At 44.0% G+C, this 17,737-nt stretch overlaps 1 protein-coding gene across 10 annotated transcripts in view; it reads left to right on the top strand.

The window, feature by feature from the left end:
- The first annotated feature begins 880 nt into the window (after positions 1 to 880).
- Positions 881 to 17,737, top strand: part of KIF1B (kinesin family member 1B) — a 148,033-nt gene continuing 131,176 nt past the window's right edge. For 7 of the 10 annotated variants that reach the window (XM_048825056.2, XM_048825053.2, XM_048825048.2 and 4 more), the window contains exons 1-2: positions 892 to 1,161; positions 11,190 to 11,371. In XM_048825056.2, coding sequence (XP_048681013.2) covers positions 11,266 to 11,371 — 106 coding nt within the window. In that variant the 5' untranslated portion in view covers positions 892 to 1,161; positions 11,190 to 11,265. Of the gene's footprint in view, positions 1,162 to 11,189; positions 11,372 to 17,737 lie in introns of all 10 variants that reach the window. The other 3 variants (XM_048825057.2, XM_048825054.2, XM_048825052.2) reach the window with 3 other exon arrangements.

The raw sequence follows: 17,737 nt of genomic DNA, 5'->3' as shown, positions 1-17,737 counted from the left end.
GGACAGCCTCCCCCCCTCCCCCGGGACAGCCGCCCACCCCCTTCCCCAGCCCCCTCCCCCGGGACAGCCGCCCACCCCCTTCCCCAGCCCCCTCCCCCGGGACAGCCGCCCGACCCTCCCCCCCTTCTCCAGCTCTTCTCTCCCAGGACAGCCGCCCGACCCTCCCTTCCCTGGACAGCCGCCCCCCCTCCCCAGCTCCCTCCCCCGGGACAGCCGCCCGACCCTCCCCCCCTTCCCCAGCTCCCTCTCCCAGGACAGCCGTCCGACCCTCCCCCCCCCCTCCCCCGGGACAGCCGCCCCCCCTCCCCCGGGACAGCCGCCCACCCCCTTCCCCAGCTCCCTCCCCCTGGACAGCCGCCCCCCCTCCCCAGCTCCCTCCCCCGGGACAGCCGTCCGACCCTCCCCCAGCTCCCTCTCCCCCACCGCGGCCGACCCCCCTTCTTTCCCTCGGTCTTCCCTAGCCCTGGGCTCTGCGGCGGTACTCCACTGCTACCGAGCGCCGCCTCAGCCGCAAGAGGGCGTAGGCCTGGGCCGGTGTACTTCCGCAGCCGGGCGGGGGAGAGGACGAGCAAACGCCCCCTCGCTTATCTTCATAGGCGAGGGGGGAAAGGAGAATAATTTCTTTCGAACGCTAATTGGCCAAAGACAAGAAGGGGCGGACTCTTAACGCCGTTTCGCAGTGGGATTGGTCAAGGAGGCAGCTCCTCTCTCCCTCCCCCCCCCATGAGTTGGACGAGCCCATTCTTCTGTTTCGGGCTGTGATTGGAGGAGTGGCGCGATGTGATTGGGCGCTCAGCCTAGGTCACCGCGCTGGGATTGGGGGAAGGGGCGTCGCCGCGCTGGGATTGGCGGCGGATGGCGTTGCTCGGTGATGGGGGCGGGGCGCTGCTGGGCTGAGGGATCGCCGCCGTCAGTTCGCCAGCGGTGCTCCGAGGCCGCGCAGCTGCTGCTGTCTCCTCTCGGGGGTTCCTTCTCCCTCCCGATCCGGGGGTGCCCTGGGCTCCGTGCCTGTCCCGGGGCACCGTGATGGGGCTGGGCGGACCTTTTCTTCTCCTCCTTTCCCTGCTTCTGCGCGTCTCCGCCGGCGCCGCCTCCTCCTGCTGACCGCGCCGCGGACCCCGCTGGACCCCCATTGTCCGCGGCCTGCGGCCCCGCCCCGAGGTGAGCGCTGACGGGAGCCCCTGGGGGCGATGGGGAAGCCGCCCGTGGCCGGGGGGAACAGCCCGGGGACCGGGAAGCCGCCCGGGGGGGGGTCGCTAGGCGGCGGGGGGGGGAGAGAGTCTAGGTCGGGGGGGGGGAAGTAGGCGCCATAATGCGGCGGGGATGGGCGGGGGCCGCTTGTTTCCCCGGGGGCGGGGGCCGCTGGTAGCGTTGGCCGGGGTTCGGGGGAGCCCCCGGCGCCGCTGGCAGGGGACGCTGGTCCTGGAGCTTTGCTGGCAGGGGAGATTCCGCGGAGCTGTCAGTGCAGCGGCCCAAGGGCGTGGAGCTCGCTTGCAGCCTTTCCTCCTCCCTGCTGCGCCGGCCAGACCCGGCGCCCCAGTCTCCCCTTTCCCCCGGGAGACGCTCGGTGCCAGAGCCTCTGCTGTCTCCCCGGTCCCCAGATCCTCTCTTCTCCCCAAAGTGCGGCTCGAGCCGCAACTCTGCATCCTCATCTTCCGGGCTGCCTGGGGGGAGGCTGTATTTGCGCCCCCCAGGGTTGTGAGTGAAGGAAGGTCCCAGAGCATCTGCTGAGGAAGGGGGTGGGGGTGGGGGAGAGGACCAGAAGGGAAGGGGATTTACTGCGTTTTGGGACCCATCCATAGTGTTTGCATCGTCTGCATTCAGAACAGCGTAATTACCAGGGCAGCCATATTGGGATGATGAACGAACAATCCTCTAGGAACTAAATCGGGAGGGAGGGGGCAGGAGACAGAGAATGCAGAGGCTTGGCAGCTGTGGGGTCACTGACTGAATACAGCCGCTAAATCCAGGGTGCGGATTAGTACTGCCAGTCACTGGTGTCGGGTTGAATTTTACCTTTTTTTTCCTCTTTTTTTTTTTTTTTTTCAAAATGCAGAATCAAGCTTAGGAGTAAAGTTATGTTCATAGTCCATTGTTCAGTGTGTTTCAACTAATAGTTCTTCCCTTTAGTGCTGTGTGCTGATCAGTTGATTGCAATCCTTTATTTATTTCCTTTTTCATTCCTGTGTGTGGGAAGTCCTCCTAATGACAAGGCTTTTGACATTGTATCCAGGTGTCTGTATTCAGTATTTTAGCTGGCTTCAGCGCTTTCATTTAAACTGGAAAAAAAAATCAAAGTAATTTGGCAGCCTGCACTGCAGCAATCCAGCTGATGTCTCAGGCTGTTATTTTTGTCTGATAGTTGGTGGAGTACCCAAAATTGGAGTCCTTATGGTTCTCTTGTTCATGGAGTCTTATTGCTTTGAACAGCTGCTGTGCTAACTTTCCACAGGCTAATCTCTCTGCTTGCCCCTGTTATCTTTTTGATGATGGTGCAGTGATTAGGTTACAGTTACCTAGGAGCCCATTTTTAATTTAAAAAGTAACACACTGTGCTGGTAAAATCCTAAGAGATGTAGAACTCAGAATTTTTTTCAGTTATTGTGTAATTGCCAGTTGGCTTAATCAGAGGTGATACAATAGTTTGTCATTTCTCAAATATCTATCCTGTATGGAGATCCTAAGCTCCATTTGCTACTTGAAGATGGAGGTCTGGCTATAAGACGATCAACTTGGTTTTATGCTGTGTAACTGGTTTTTCAGCTTGTCACTATTTATTTATTCACCCAAGTCCCTAATATCGTTGTTCTCAAGTTCCATTCTGCCCTTAGTTTCCATTTAATTAAAATAGATGTTCTTTTTTGGGGACAAAATAAAAATTGGTGACCGCAACCAAAGCCTGAATCCTTGTGTTCCTGAAGGTAGTATTGTGACTAGTAACTTACAAAATCGCTTTAGATAGCTGAAAACTTCATTTAAAGGGAAACTCTCAACTAGTTATAGGCCTCACGTCTAGGTCTTGTATTTTTAAGTGGTTGTACAAAACCCCAAAATATATAGAATTTTTTGAGTCTTTAAGCTTTAGCAAAAAAGAAGAAAAATTTAAATGCGCTCATGTTTTTAACCCAAACATTGTACTAGTAACAGTGTATTAGAAGCCCAGAGGACACTGACCAGTGTATTGTATTTGTCACCTTGCGTAATGTGAAAAATGGTAAAAAGTAAATACTTCTAAAAGTTGCTTGTTAATGACAAATTTAGATATTTAAATGATTGGGGGTGGAATTAGTAGTAGTTTGAAATATGTTAATATGAATATGATAGGAGGCAGCAATCAGGTTTATTTCTTTCTTGACAAATACCTAGTTAGATGCTCAGATGTTGCTCACCTTTAAGTTTGAGAACCAGGTGATGGTTCATCTTAAAGACATAATAAAAGCATTGACAGTGCAATTCATGATTTAGGGGAGAGGCAATTGTTGAATTAGTTCTAAGTGGCTCACAGGATCTGGTCCAAGAGGTGAATATGACTGAAATGCTTAGTAATAGCGAACATAATGTAATTAAATTTAACATCCTTCTAACAGGGCAAATACCAAAGATGCCCATCTCAGTCGCATTTAACTCCAAAAAAGGGAACTACACAAAAATGTGAAGCTAGTTAAACAGAAACTATAAAGGAAGAGTCACAAGATTGAAACACACCTGCAAACTGCTTGGAAACGTCACACAACGCACAGTCAACCTGTGGAAGTAGTGGGATGTTGTGAAGGCCACAAGTATAACTGGGTTTAAAGACAAAAGTGGAGAAGTTTGTGGAGGATAGGTTCATCAATAGCTATTAGCCAAGATGGTCAGGGATGCAACCCTATGCTTTGGGTATCCCTCAGTCTCTGACAGCCATAAACTAGAACTCGATAACAGGGGAAGATGGATCACTCAGAAATTGCTCTGTTCTGTTCATTTCCTCTAAAGCATCTGGCCACTATTGCAAGACTGGATTCTGGGCTAGATGGACCATGGGTCTGACCCAGTATAGCCATATTCTTATTTTCTTATGAAAGCATTCAGTCTTTTACTTCACTTTTGTCCCAGTTTGAAACCATGCAGAACAAATGCCTAAGAATAGACCATTAACAAACTCTTTCCAAGTCATTAGGAAAATGATTCATTCTGGGATGAATCTATTGGTAACTTTCTATGAAGTATAAGGAACAAAATTTGAGCTTGTGAATCTTATTGGCCTAAACACCTATCAAAGTCTATGAACTCCGGCTGCTGTTTTCTTGCAAGATGCATGTCTTGTGACAACTCGGTACGGAGGCTGTGTTCTGTAGTGGTAAGAGTATCAGGAGCTAGAGTATTGGGTCTATTTCTAATTCACTGCTGGCAGCAATGTGATACCATGGGTAAGTAACTTAACCTCGCTATGCTTCAGTATGTTAGAAAGGCATGAACCCATCTTAAATGCTATTAGGTCTGATTAAAATTGTTGTATAAGTACAAACAATTGACTCTAATTTCAGCAAAATTTGAAGCTAATGGAGTCTTAGACTACATGCTGTATCAATGTATTGGAAAGCGACCTTGTTCAGTGAGACAGTAATGAAGGTGTATGGAATCCACTTGTAACCCTATGCAAACAACTTTAATTTGTTTTTTTAGCTGTGAAAAGTAGCAGAGCTGAGACTGAGGTAAAATGAGGTGCAGTGTAACTACAACTGTAGGAAAAGAGAATCTGAAAACGTGGAAAATTTATCATCAAAAACAGCTCATTGGTGTGTCCTATGGACTGTTTTGTTATTTTAGTGATCCAGTTGTGTCTGAACTTTCAGCCTATAGTTCAGTCATGATGTCCTGCATATGACAGGCATCCTGTCAGTGTGTAGAGTCTTTTAACATGAATAAGGTGTATCTATTTATAAAATTAGTTGACTATAGTTGAATGTATTATCTGAAAATATGGCTTGACTAGTAAGAATGAAAAACCCAATATTGTTTTGAGGCTCTTTGGTGTCCCTGGAAAGCTGTGATTAAACTCATCTGCTGCTGTTGGAGACAGCATTGCAAAAGTACGCTCGGGAGCGAGCAGTACCTGGCTTTTTGTATTCCAGTTGTGGATGGTTGCGTGCTGATCGGGCCTCACTCCCCATACTCCATCAGATCATCTCATGTGGGATCTCCAGAGGTTCAGAGATATCCAGCTGCTTCCATTTTTCATTAATTTTGTTGTCTGCAGCATTGCTGCTGGAAGTATAGAGGGAACTCATTCTTATGGGGGGTGTAATTGAAAAGAACAGAGTATGAAATGTATTTTGTATGTTCGGCTTGGAGCATGCAAAGCTGGCTTGATAGTGATTAACCTGGGTTTTGGAGGAAGGGAATTGATTTCTCTTAGACACTCCAGCAGGAAACTTCCTTATTGAAAAAAAATTCTGATCCACCAATAAGCAATGTCATTACTAAAGAGAAACTTGTCAGAAAGCATTTTGTCCTTGTGGTTTTTTTGTTTTTTTGTTTTTGTGTTTTCTGCAAAAGGGCCAGCAGATGACTGAGACTTTTAGATAAATGGTTGAACTGTTTTCTTGAGGTTTTGATAGAATTAGGTACTTGGGGGTGGGAAGGAAGAACATGACCCAAATCATTTCATGTTTTAAAGAATTAATGAGTGGAAAAGTTCAAATGAAGTAAAATACTTGCCCTGCAGTACAAGTGAGGGCTTCTAAACTTCCATTACACCATTCTGCTGTTGTGATGCTTGTAAATGTGTCACAAAGGGAGAAAAGCAGGCCAGTCTGGCAGCCAGATTCTGTACCAAGGAAGGTTCTAAATGAATAGTATTGTGAGTGGTAGCATTGTCCTCACTTCTGGAACTGCACATCCCACACTTCATAAAGTTAAAGCTTGCACATTTTGCAGTCCTTTGATCTTCTTTACCATTTTTATTTGGGAGAGAGGGCTGGTTTTTTTATAATTGTCACTTCCCCCATTTAAACCCAATTTTAGTGAAGAATCCATTGGTCTTTGTGTAAATCAAGATTCCTGATGATGCAATACAGCCTCTTACCATCCAGGTGTGCTTCTATCACAAGCACTCCCTGGGGGACAGTGACAGTGAGAACTAAAAAGAAAAGGAGTACTTGTGGCACCTTAGGGTATGTCTACACGATGAAATTAGGTCGAATTTATAGAAGTCGGTTTTTTAGAAATCGGTTTTATATATTCGAGTGTGTGTGTCCCCACAGAAAATGCTCTAAGTGCATTAACTCGGCAGAGTGCTTCCACAGTACCGAGGCTAGAGTCGACTTCTGGAGCGTTGCACTGTGGGTAGCTATCCCACAGTTCCTGCAGTCTCCGCTGCCCATTGGAATTCTGGGTTGAGATCCCAATGCCTGATGGAGCTAAAACATTGTCGCGGGTGGTTCTGGGTACATATCGTCAGGCCCCCATTCCCTCCCTCCCTCCGTGAAAGCAAGGGCAGACAATCGTTTCGCGCCTTTTTTCCTGAGTTACCTGTGCAGACGCCATACCACGGCAAGCATGGAGCCCGCTCAGCTCACTGTCACCATATGTCTCCTGGGTGCTGGCAGACGCGGTACTGCATTGCTACACAGCAGCAGCAACCCATTGCCTTGTGGCAGCAGACGGTGCAACAGGACTAGTAGCCATCATCGTCATGTCCGAGGTGCTCCTGGTCGCCTGTGTGAGGTCGATCAGGAGCGCCTGGGCAGACATGGGCGCAGGGACTAAATTTGGAGTGACTTGATCAGGTCATTCTCTTTAGTCCTGCAGTCAGTCCTATTGAACCATCTTATGGCGAGTAGGCAGGCGATACGGATTGCTAGCAGTCCTATTGCATCATCTTCTGCCGGGCAGGCAAGAGATGAGGATGGCTAGCAGTCCTATTGTACCATCTTCTGCCGAGCAGCCATGAGATGTGGACGGCATGCAGTCCTTCTGCACCGTCTGCTGCCAGCCAAAGATGTAAAAGATAGATGGAGTGTATCAAAACAACAAATAGACCAGATTTGTTTTGTACTCATTTGCAACCCCCCTCCCGCCCCCTGTCTAGGGGACTCATTCCTCTAGGTCACACTGCAGTCACTCACAGAGAAGATGTAGTGAGGTAAATCTAGCCATGTATCAATCAGAGGCCAGACTAACCTCCTTGTTCCAATAAGAACAATAACTTAGGTGCACCATTTCTTATTGGAACCCTCCGTGAAGTCCTGCCTGAAATACTCCTTGATGTAAAGCCACCCCCTTTGTTGATTTTTAACTCCCTGTAAGCCAACCCTGTAAGCTGTGTCGTCAGTCGCCCCTCCCTGCGTCAGAGCAACGGCAAACAATCGTGCATCTGAGTTGAGAGTGCTGTCCAGAGCAGTCACAATGGAGCACTCTGGGATAGCTCCTGGAGGCCAATACCGTCGAATTGGGTCCACAGTACCCCAAATTCGACCAGGCAAGGCCGATTTAAGCGCTAATCCACTTGTCGGGTGGAGTAAGGAAATCGATTTTTAAGTGTCCTTTAAGTCGAAATAAAGGGCTTCATCATGTGGACGGGTGCAGGTTTATATCGATTTAACACTGCTAAATTCGACCTAAAGTCCTAGTGTAGACCAGGGCTTAGAGACTAACCAATTTATTTGAGCATAAGCTTTCGTGAGCTACAGCTCCTCAGCATAGGCCACCCATGGGTTTCAGTAGGTCTGCTAGCTTGCTGCCCAGCAGTGCATGCATCTACAGTTCGATAATGTCATTCTGTACCAAAAAATCACATCTTTGTTTCTTTGTATTTGTAACACTTTACATTCAATAAAGTGACTTGTTTCAAGTTTAAAAAACAAACAAAACACTGGAGAGGTGTGACTAAATGGTGCCTCACTTGTATCCCTATGCCTGCTGCAGGGAGATTTCTTATGCTGTAGAAAGTTACAAAATAGCATTTAAGTAGAGGATACAAAAGTACTTTTTGCAGCCTAATAGTAGGACATGTAACTTTTCTGACACTGGAATAGCTTTCAATACGTTTGCTCTTAGTTCCTGTTTCACAGACTGTGACTCAATAATTAACATGGAAGAAAGTGAAGCTATACCACGGTTGGCAAATGCCTGACTTATTTATGCTTTAACCAGCTGCATCTCAATGGGCAATAATTTCCAAAGAGTACTTTCAACTAAAATTTTACACATAGCTGCAAAATGTCTACTAAAATTCAGTCTTATGCAGGGCTCTGAAGTTCCAGGGATAAGAGAAGGGACAGTTATTTGACTGCTTCAGTAACACGGTTGGAAGGAAAAATAAGCAATAATGCAAACCAAGGATTTTTGTGAAATTAAACAACTTCAAAAGTTTAGGGAATTTACCTTCTAAAAAAATCCTCTTAACTGATGGCCCTACTTACTTACTCCGGATTTGCTAGGACTTGTAGGTAGCTGCTTAACAAAATGTCAAAAATATTTCAAGTTCTTTATCAGGATGCGTGGGGGGGAGTAGAAAGAAAAGAACCACTCAGCAAAGTATCTCGTAAAATTTCAGATAGCATATTCCCAGCAAAAAGCTTTCTGTCCGCTTTGTGAAATCTAGTTCTTTTGTGTGAGAATGTACCATATGACTTTCTCCTCTATCGGGCCACATGGATCCATTGTCTATTAAGTTTGTATCAGGTTAATCTAGGGAGTGCTGAATCTTTCCCTAAATTGGATTTCATGACCAATTCAGCAAATTGCTTCTATTCAGACAAGTTGCTATCTTCAGCAGCAATATGCAGCTTCATTTGAACATTAGTTTGACAATGTATTTTTCCTTAGAGTATATTGGTGTCTGTGGGGATCATATCACTTTAGGAGGTGAAGGGGTGTGTGTGTGTGTGGTTTTTTTTTTTTTTAAGTCATCTGATAAGGGTAAGGAATGGTGATGAAGTCCTGTTTGTTGCTACCTGCCATGCAGGGAATGTTCTGTAGTGTTGGCCTGCAGTGAATAACCATCTGGGGAGGGTAATCTATATGTGAAATACAGAATCTGCATCACTCTGCAGATCATCATAGGCCATTCGGAGTTGCTCTGGTTGGATTGGCCTTTGCTCTGTGGAAGAGCTTTTCCTGAGACTTGGTTTAAATTCTGTTTGTCTTAGCAGCAATTGAGAAGGAGGTGCATACCTTATATCAACCCTGTGCATACCTTAGTTCTGTCACCTTAGTTACATTGTTATGCAGTTGCATGTCATTGTTACGATTTTAGTTGTCTACTGTAATCAATCACTTGGTTAGCTACCTTGATAAACTCTTGAGAGGAGGAACATCCTTGTTAAAAGAAAAGGAGTACTTGTGGCACCTTAGAGACTAACCAATTTATTTGAGCATAAGCTTTCGTGAGCTACAGCTCACTTCATCGGATGCTACTGTGAAACCATCCTTGTTAAGTTTCAGAGTAACAGCCGTGTTAGTCTGTATTTGCAAAAAGAAAAGGAGTACTTGTGGCACCTTAGCTCATGAAAGCGTATGCTCAAATAAATTGGTTAGTCTCTAAGGTGCCACAAGTACTCCTTTTCTTTTTGCATCCTTGTTAAATAACTTGTCCTGTTTTCTGGGATGAAACAACCTTTCCCTCTCTGTGATGCAAATAGTGAGGTGAAGTAATGCAATTTTAATTAAATCTGTCTGTGCCATGTAAAAATATCATAGAATGAATTAGGCCATGCCGAAGACTTTTTTTCTTTTTTTTTAAACCAGCTGGTGAATCACTTTTGTACTTCCCGGTCCAAGCCTGGAATAAAAATGCTCTCTTTCATTGAAAGAAAAGGAGTACTTGTGGCACCTTAGAGACTAACCAATTTATTTGAGCATGAGCTTTCGTGAGCCACAGCTCACTTCATCAGATGTTTACCGTGGAAACTGCAGCAGACTTTATATACACACAGAAATCATGAAACAATACCTCCTCCCACCCCACTGTCCTGTAGGAGGTATTGTTTCATGATTTCTGTGTGTATATAAAGTCTGCTGCAGTTTCCACGGTAAACATCTGATGAAGTGAGCTGTGGCTCACGAAAGCTCATGCTCAAATAAATTGGTTAGTCTCTAAGGTGCCACAAGTACTCCTTTTCTTTTTGCGAATACAGACTAACACGGCTGTTCCTCTGAAACCTCTCTTTCATTGGAGATTCAGAGTTTAGTTAACTATGGGATCAATTTCTGGGTGCTCTGACCCATATATCCACACTTACAGAGCTATATCCAGCACAGACCCAGCCTTGGCAGAAGGAATTTGGACTTTACCTGTTTAATAAAATAGTATTTAAGGAGAGATGTCGAAGGTTCCAGGGTGTACTGGTTCCGGCCTGCACAGTTATCTGGAGTGGACTTGCCTCCTGGTTTAGAACTGGATGCAGTGCACTGTTTTGTACACTAAAAATGCTCAATCATTTGGATGTGACGGGACTTGAGCCATAAATATTTTTATTGTGATTTGAGCAGATGAATATATTGGTTAACATCTGATGAGGTAGAAATTTTAGGTGGAAATCCCTTTGAAAGGCAAGTCGCTTTGTCTCTCTGTAGTGTCTGCTTGAAGGACACTAGATGTACAAGAAGAAAAGGAGTACTTCTGGCACCTTAAAGAGTAACCAATTTATTTGAGCATAAGTTTTCGTGAGTTACAGTGAGCCGTAGCTCACGAAAGCTTATGCTCAAATAAATTGGTTAGTCTCTAAGGTGCCACAAGTACTCCTTTTCTTTTTGCGAATACAGACTAACACGGCTGTTACTCTGATAGATGTACAAGCAGTAACTTAAGATTTTAATTTACTTTGAACAGAGAAAATCCCTGGGTGTTCGCGATGTTCTCTAAGCTTCTGTGTGCCAGTGAAAAGAGCAAACAGCACAAAGACCTGGGGTCCTTTTCTCTGATGCTATGGGCAGAGCAAGAGATGCCAGTAGTGCTAGTCTCCACTCCTTTCTGGGAAGGGAGGCAAGGAGTGAAAACACTTATTTGTTCACTTCAAGAGCAGTATGCATTGGGTGACATGGGCATTGACTAAGAGCATGATGGGGATATCTCTAGCTTTGGATTCTCTGAATAGACATAAAAATTTGTAATGTGTTATGTGTTAATCTGAGGCAAGATTACAGATTAATGTAATCTGTCTTGAATGTATTTTTAAAGTAACTGAATCTTACTTTCTCTTTAGAAAACTCCAAGAGATCATAAAAAGGAAAAAAAACCTTTGCATCTGATTTCTGGACTCAACACTATAGGACATCAAAATGTCGGGAGCTTCTGTGAAGGTGGCTGTCCGGGTCAGGCCCTTCAATTCCAGAGAGACCAGCAAAGAATCCAAATGCATCATCCAGATGCAAGGCAACTCAACCAGTAAGTTCATTCTGACCTCCAAATGAAATCTACCTTGCCCTGTTCCCTCCTTTGATCAAAGTAAACTGACTACGGTGAACATTACAGCATCTGGAATTACCCTTTTAGGGAAGCTGCTTCCTCTTGCAAGGCTCTTATGGATGACTTCATTATTTTTCTATTTGATTAGAGAAGTCTGAATCCTGGGTATCTTGATTTTCGCGGCAGGTAACGTTAGCTGGTGGTGAACTGAGAGCTCTGGGGGAGGAATATGATGTTGAAGTGAATGTTAGGGCTTGTCCACATGGTTAGAAATCACACTCCCATAGCACAAATTACTTAAAGTGCCCTAATGTTTGTCATTAATTGGTTCGTGTGCACCACCAGGGCCTACATTAAAGGTTCCTTAGTGTGCTTTAACATAGTACTGTTTGAGTCATTTAATCAAATGAGGTGTTACTTGGAGTTGAGATAGTTTTAGCCTCTGGGACCATCTTCCCCCTGGGGTTCTCCTTCATGGTCCGTTGACTGAGGAGCCCCAGAGTTGGCAGGACAGGTAGTTGGTAGGCAAAGTGGAGCTTTTCACAAAATGTAAACTAAAACAAAAACCTAAACCCACCCTTTTTTATGTAGCTTTTAATTTTCAGCCAACTTCCTCTGATACTGACTGCTTTCCTATTCCTTGGGGCAGACAGCCCAACACTACATTATTGGGTAACCAGAAGTAAATATACACCATTTACTTGGATGTTATTTGCTTGTGTTAGGTAACTGGTAATATTCAGTAACTGGGGCTCTTTCTCCTTTTGAGCTGAGCTTCTCCTTCAGACTGATCCTGCATTGACATGTTAAATCTGTTTGTGACATCTGTCTATTCTTATGATAATGGTTGTGACATCACCAAAAGAGATGGGCCATGCACAAGACCGCCTTAATCTCAGCACAAATACTTCTAACTACTGGCATGATGGAAGATCTTGGAAAGATGAAATTCAAGTTTTCTGTCTAGTAGATTTGAAATTCCCCCTAAAAATAAAATGAAAACTGGGACTTAAAATATTGTAGATGCAGTTTACTTCCCAATAAGTGTTTTAATGTTTAAATACATACTTTATCTGAAGATTGCCTGCCAGATTACAGCTCAGTGCAATTTAGAATGGGAGAACTAAAAGCCCTATCAGATGGCATTTATAATGGGAATGCTACACAGGCATGGAGTTAGAAGACCTTAACTCAAGCCTTTCTTTTAACCCTGAAATGAGGTCTGTGTGGGTTTTTTTTGTCTTGTTGTTTTCCCTCCCTTCTTGCTGGGTTGGTATCTTGACAGCAGTAATTTTCAAGTTAAAGGACAGGCTTGAGTTAAGATCTTCCAACTCCAGGTCTGTGTGGAAATGTCTTGCTTATGGTCCAGTGACAAGAGTGTCTGGGTTCCAGCCTAAGTTGATATAACTTACATTGCTCAGGGGTGTGAAAAATCCCCCCCCCCGTTCCCCCAAACAACACAAATTTTGCACTGTCCACACCAGCACTACGTTGGCAGGAGATGCTCTCCCACTGATATAGCTTCTGCTTCTCGCTGAGGTGGAGTAATTATGCCAACAGGAAAGCGGTCTTCCAGCATGTCTTCACCAGAAGTGCCACAGCTGTGCTGATGTAGCATTGTAGTGTAGATTTGCCCTGGGTCTCATACAAGTTGGCTGAGATGATCAGGTTTAAATGACCAAGGACATTTAAAGACTGGGGGAAGGGAGTCTTAAATTGCAATGGCCCTGGAATCATTGCAGTTTGAATCGGGGGTGGGGGGGAAAAAGAATTAGCTTTCATTCTTCACAGTGGAAGGAAAATATGTCAGGAATCTGGAGGGGTGGGGGAAAAGGAGTTTTCTTAAATGAAAAGAACAGGTTTTCAAGATGATAAAATGTGGGGAAAAGAAATGGGAGGGAGGAATGACATGTCTTGCTGCGTTTACTCACTAGAGTCTATAGGAGGCTTTGGTCTGACCGTATCCATTTTAAAGTTAGGATTTTCCTCTTGTGTGCAGATGGCCTAGACATTAGATCTGTGGACACAGATTTAGGACTTCTGGGTTCTATTTCTGGCTGTCATTGACTCATTTTGACTTTGTGCAAGTCACTTAACCTGTCCAAGACTGCTTACACTGACATAAAATAATTGTAAAAGTTAGGCTTGGCCTGTACTGTCTTAAAAAATGAATTCAGAAAAGGGCATAAGCTTAGTTTAAACTCCAATTTCTCTCTGGCTAGTATCTAAAGAAGAGCCCTGTGTAAGCTTGAAAGCTTCTCTCTCACCAGCAGGAGTTGGTTCAATAAAAACTACTACCCCACACATCTTGTCTCTCTAGGGACCGAAGAATGTCATACAAGTCCTGTAGTTTTGGTAAGAATCTCTCCTGGTACCTGATTTTTGAACATATAGTAGTAGAACCTCAGTAACGAACACTTTAGGAATGCAGGTTGTTTGTAACTCTGAATTGTTTGTAACTCGGAACAAAACGTTATGGTGGTTCTTTCAAAAGTTTACAACTCAACATTGACTTAATACAGCTCTGAAATTTTATTAAGCAGAAGAAGAATGCTGTTTTTAACCATCTTTATTTAAATGAAACAAGCACAGGAACAGTTTCCATACTTGTCAAATCTTTTTTTAAACTTTCCTTTTATTTTTTTAGTAGTTTACACTTAACACAGTACTGTACTGTATTTGCTTTTTTTTTGTCTCTGCTGCTGCCAAATTGCATTCTTCCAGTTTCAGATGTGATGTGTTATTGACTGGTCAGTTCGTAACTCTGAGGTTCTCCTGTATTTCTCACATGGTCCCTCCCTACTTATGCTACTTGGGCAGGCCAGTGCTAAGCTGTACAATTTAAATTGTGTTCAAGCTTGATTTTTAAACATCTCATTAAATGGTGCAGACAGGAGTCTAAGGGCTTGTTTACACTGATACTTTACAGCTCTGCAACTTTCTCACTCAGGGGTGTGAAAAAACACACTCCGAGCGCTGCAAGTTTCAGCGCTGTAAAGTGCCATTGTAGACAGTGCACCAGTGCTGGGAGCTACCCCCTCGTGGAGGCTGGACCAATGACAATCGTTCCCCATCATCGTCATCTGCTTTTTAGGCAAGTGAAAAAGTTAAGAAAAGCTCTACCCCACATTTCTTAAAACCTCTTTTAAGGCTGTGGCTACACTGGCACTTTACAGCGCTGCAACTTTCTCACTCAGGGGTGTGAAAAAAACACCCCCCTGAGCACAGCAAGTTACAGTGCTGTAAAGCGCCAGTGTAAACAGTGCCCCAGTGCTGGGAGCCGCGCTCCTAGTGCTCTAAGCTAATCCCCTCGTGGAGGTGGATACGAGGAACGCTGGGAGAGCTCTCTCCTAGTGCTGGCACACGACTACACTCACACTTCAAAGCGCTGCAGTGGGAGCGCTCCCGCGGCAGCACTTTGAAGTTTCAAGTGTAGCCATGCCCAAAACGTTGTAATTGCAACCAGGGTTGTTCTTTGCTATAGTGCCTTTGTAACTGCAGGGTTTGTAGGCTGGCTTCTTTGGCTGTTAAACTTTCTGCCAGTCAGTGCCCAGCAGCGTTGTTGGGGTTGCTATCGAGCGAGAGAATCCCAGTGAGATTAAGTGTAACCTCATGGGCAGCGGGTGAACCCCAGGCTCAGGGAGGCTAGCCCCTTGCCCGGACCATCTCTTCTGCTCGAAGCCCCACCCCTGCTGCAGGAACACAGAGTTCCCCACTGGTCACAGCAGCCAGTCCCCCGCCTCCAACCCTCCCGGGGCCAGGAGTGGCCCCTCTCTCTTGGCCAGCTGCAGCAGGTCCATGCTGGAGCCGGCGGGGAGGCAACCTTCTCCCCTGGCCGTGGCCCTGAGCCCCTGTGTGGGGCGTAATAGGCAGCTGTGTGGCCGGGCAGCTTAGGGGGAATTTAGATCCACAGTAGGAGTTGTATTAGTATAACTATCTTAGTACCCTCTCCTCTCCCACCCCCAAAATATCACACTCTATTTGAAAGTTATAATAAATCTTCAAGTAGTGGATTGGGAGAACATGTGATGTGGTGTTTCTTGACCGAGTTCTTTAGAACATATGGCTTGTCGTATGTTTCTCTTAATATGAATTTGAGTCATGTAGGGTGGCGTGAAGGAGCTTGTCACAAGTCAGTGATCTTGGTGTAAGAGGCAAACAAAAGCACTGGAAATAAGAAAAAATTCCAACTATGAAAAGTCAAGTTTTAGATGTGATAGCTTGAATGCCTGCTTGAAAATATCATTTCAAAAGCATCCAAAATTTTTTTAGAAAGGGGATGCTAATAGTTCAGACCCCAAAATTAATTCATACAATAAGTCTTTACAAAATACAGCATGCGCAAATATGTTCACAAAATATTTTAAAATGTCAATGAAAGTATTTGGTATTTATTCTGTTCTTGATTCAGTGTTGGGAATGCAATTACACTGTGCTAATACATGTAAAACAAAAAACGGGTTCTCTTGTTTTAGTTTCAGTTGAGTTTCACAGTTCAGGCTGAGTGAATTTAAGTAAATAGCATAAATAGTGGAAAAACAAACTATTTGTAAAATGTTTCTGTAAAGTTGCTAAAAACACAAGTAACAGACCTTTTAAAAAAAATACTGCCCTCTAATTTATAGAGGTAACTGAGTCTCCAATTTTAAAAGGCTTTTGATACGCATTCATAGTACAAATGACACAAATATGAAACTGTAGAGGAAGCATGCTTCACTTGGTAGGGCACTATCTGGGGCTCAGGCTTGGATTCTATTCTCAGTTCAGCCACTGACCTGCTGTGACTCTAGGTAAGTCACTTTAACTCTGTGCCTCTTTTGTGGTGTTAATTAAGATTGCAAACACTTGGGGGTAGAAATTGTTTTACTGTCCTGTGTGTTTGTACAGTGATTCGCTTAATAGTACCCCAGTCAACCTTGGTTAGGGCTTATAGGTTTAAATAATAAAAATGCTGGTAGTCATACCAGCTGGTCCCTTCAAACATGTATTTTAAAATGCCAAAATAGCTTGTTTCATACTAGGGACTTGAACCTATGATGTTTAATTAAAGAACTTCAAATAATTGAGGGCAGGGGAATGCTTTTTTTAAATTTTCAAATGAGTAAACTGGTTTCTTTTTCGCTTTCTAGAAACTTCTGAGCAACTTAAATAAACTTTGGACCTGAGACCTTGTGTAGTAAGTTCTGTTCTAGGGTCACTGTTAGAGCAGTATGTTAAACCATTGGAAATCTGATATTAAGTATTTCCATTATAATTATAAAGGTGGATAATAACTCCTATTATACCTACAAATGTTGTGTATTTATAGAAATCACTTCACCACCCAGTGAAAGAACGATTCCATGGCAATTACTTAACAGCACATAGCAAAACTATGCAATAGGTACAGACAAAGAATACTATATCCACCTAAAGCTGTAAGATGCTGAGGATGATGTACTTACTTAAAATCCCTCAACACTTTCTGCAAGAGTATCATGAGTAGCCAAGATTTTGAGTTCTGAAAAGGGTAGGTAGAAAGTACCATGGGAATTTTCAAATCAATTCTGTGAACATATTTATTAAATGCATTTTCTGTAGCTGTGTATTGAGTTTTCTCTCTTAATATGCTAGCCTATAGTGTAAATTTTGTTTGGCCCTGGTGATGCACAGAGACTGCAGGAATAGCAGTCAACACAAGTATAATACTGTGTATTTAAGGAGTTGTGTGAACGAATCATCTTTTCAGAACTGAAATATGTTCTAGAAAGACTGAAATCCTGCAGTCCGGCTGAAGTCATGTGCTCACTACATTAAGGGATTGGAACATTGGCAGCAAGCCTGAGCTGCTTGTTGAGATCATAGTTGATTGCAGATGGTATGCAGCTGAAAGTTACTGCCATAAGGTCTTTGGAAATGGAAGAGGAGAATAGAGAAATTGTTGGAGATGTTCATAGGCATGGAGAACTGAGAAGTTACAAAACAGTACTGTTTAGGCACTTAATTTAAAAAAACAGGAGGGTTCAGGTCAGGGCCAAAATAGTGTGTTTTTGTTTTTTGTTTGTTTGTTTTTGTTTGTTTTTTTGTTTTTGTTTTGTTTTGTTTTGTTTTTGGTGCTTGGAACTTCCTTTAATTCACTGAGTTCCAGGCTCATTCCAGCCAAGGAAGTTCTAACTTCTTCCTTGGGTCTGATGAAGATTTGGTGTTATTATTGAATGAAAATGAAGACTTTGAAATATTTGCAAAAACCATCTTAGTATGGAAAGTTGATTTGAAGCCTGCTGCATTCTACTTCAGAAATTGCTACATTTTAGTGATGAGTATGTGAAATGACCCCTGCATGTAATGCATGGAAAGAAAGGCATG

The sequence above is a fragment of the Caretta caretta genome, chromosome 18 (genome assembly GCF_965140235.1).
Source record: "Caretta caretta isolate rCarCar2 chromosome 18, rCarCar1.hap1, whole genome shotgun sequence".
NCBI lineage: Eukaryota > Metazoa > Chordata > Testudines > Cheloniidae > Caretta > Caretta caretta.
Note: the sequence above shows the minus strand (reverse complement) of the source record. Positions and strands in the feature narration are given on the sequence as shown.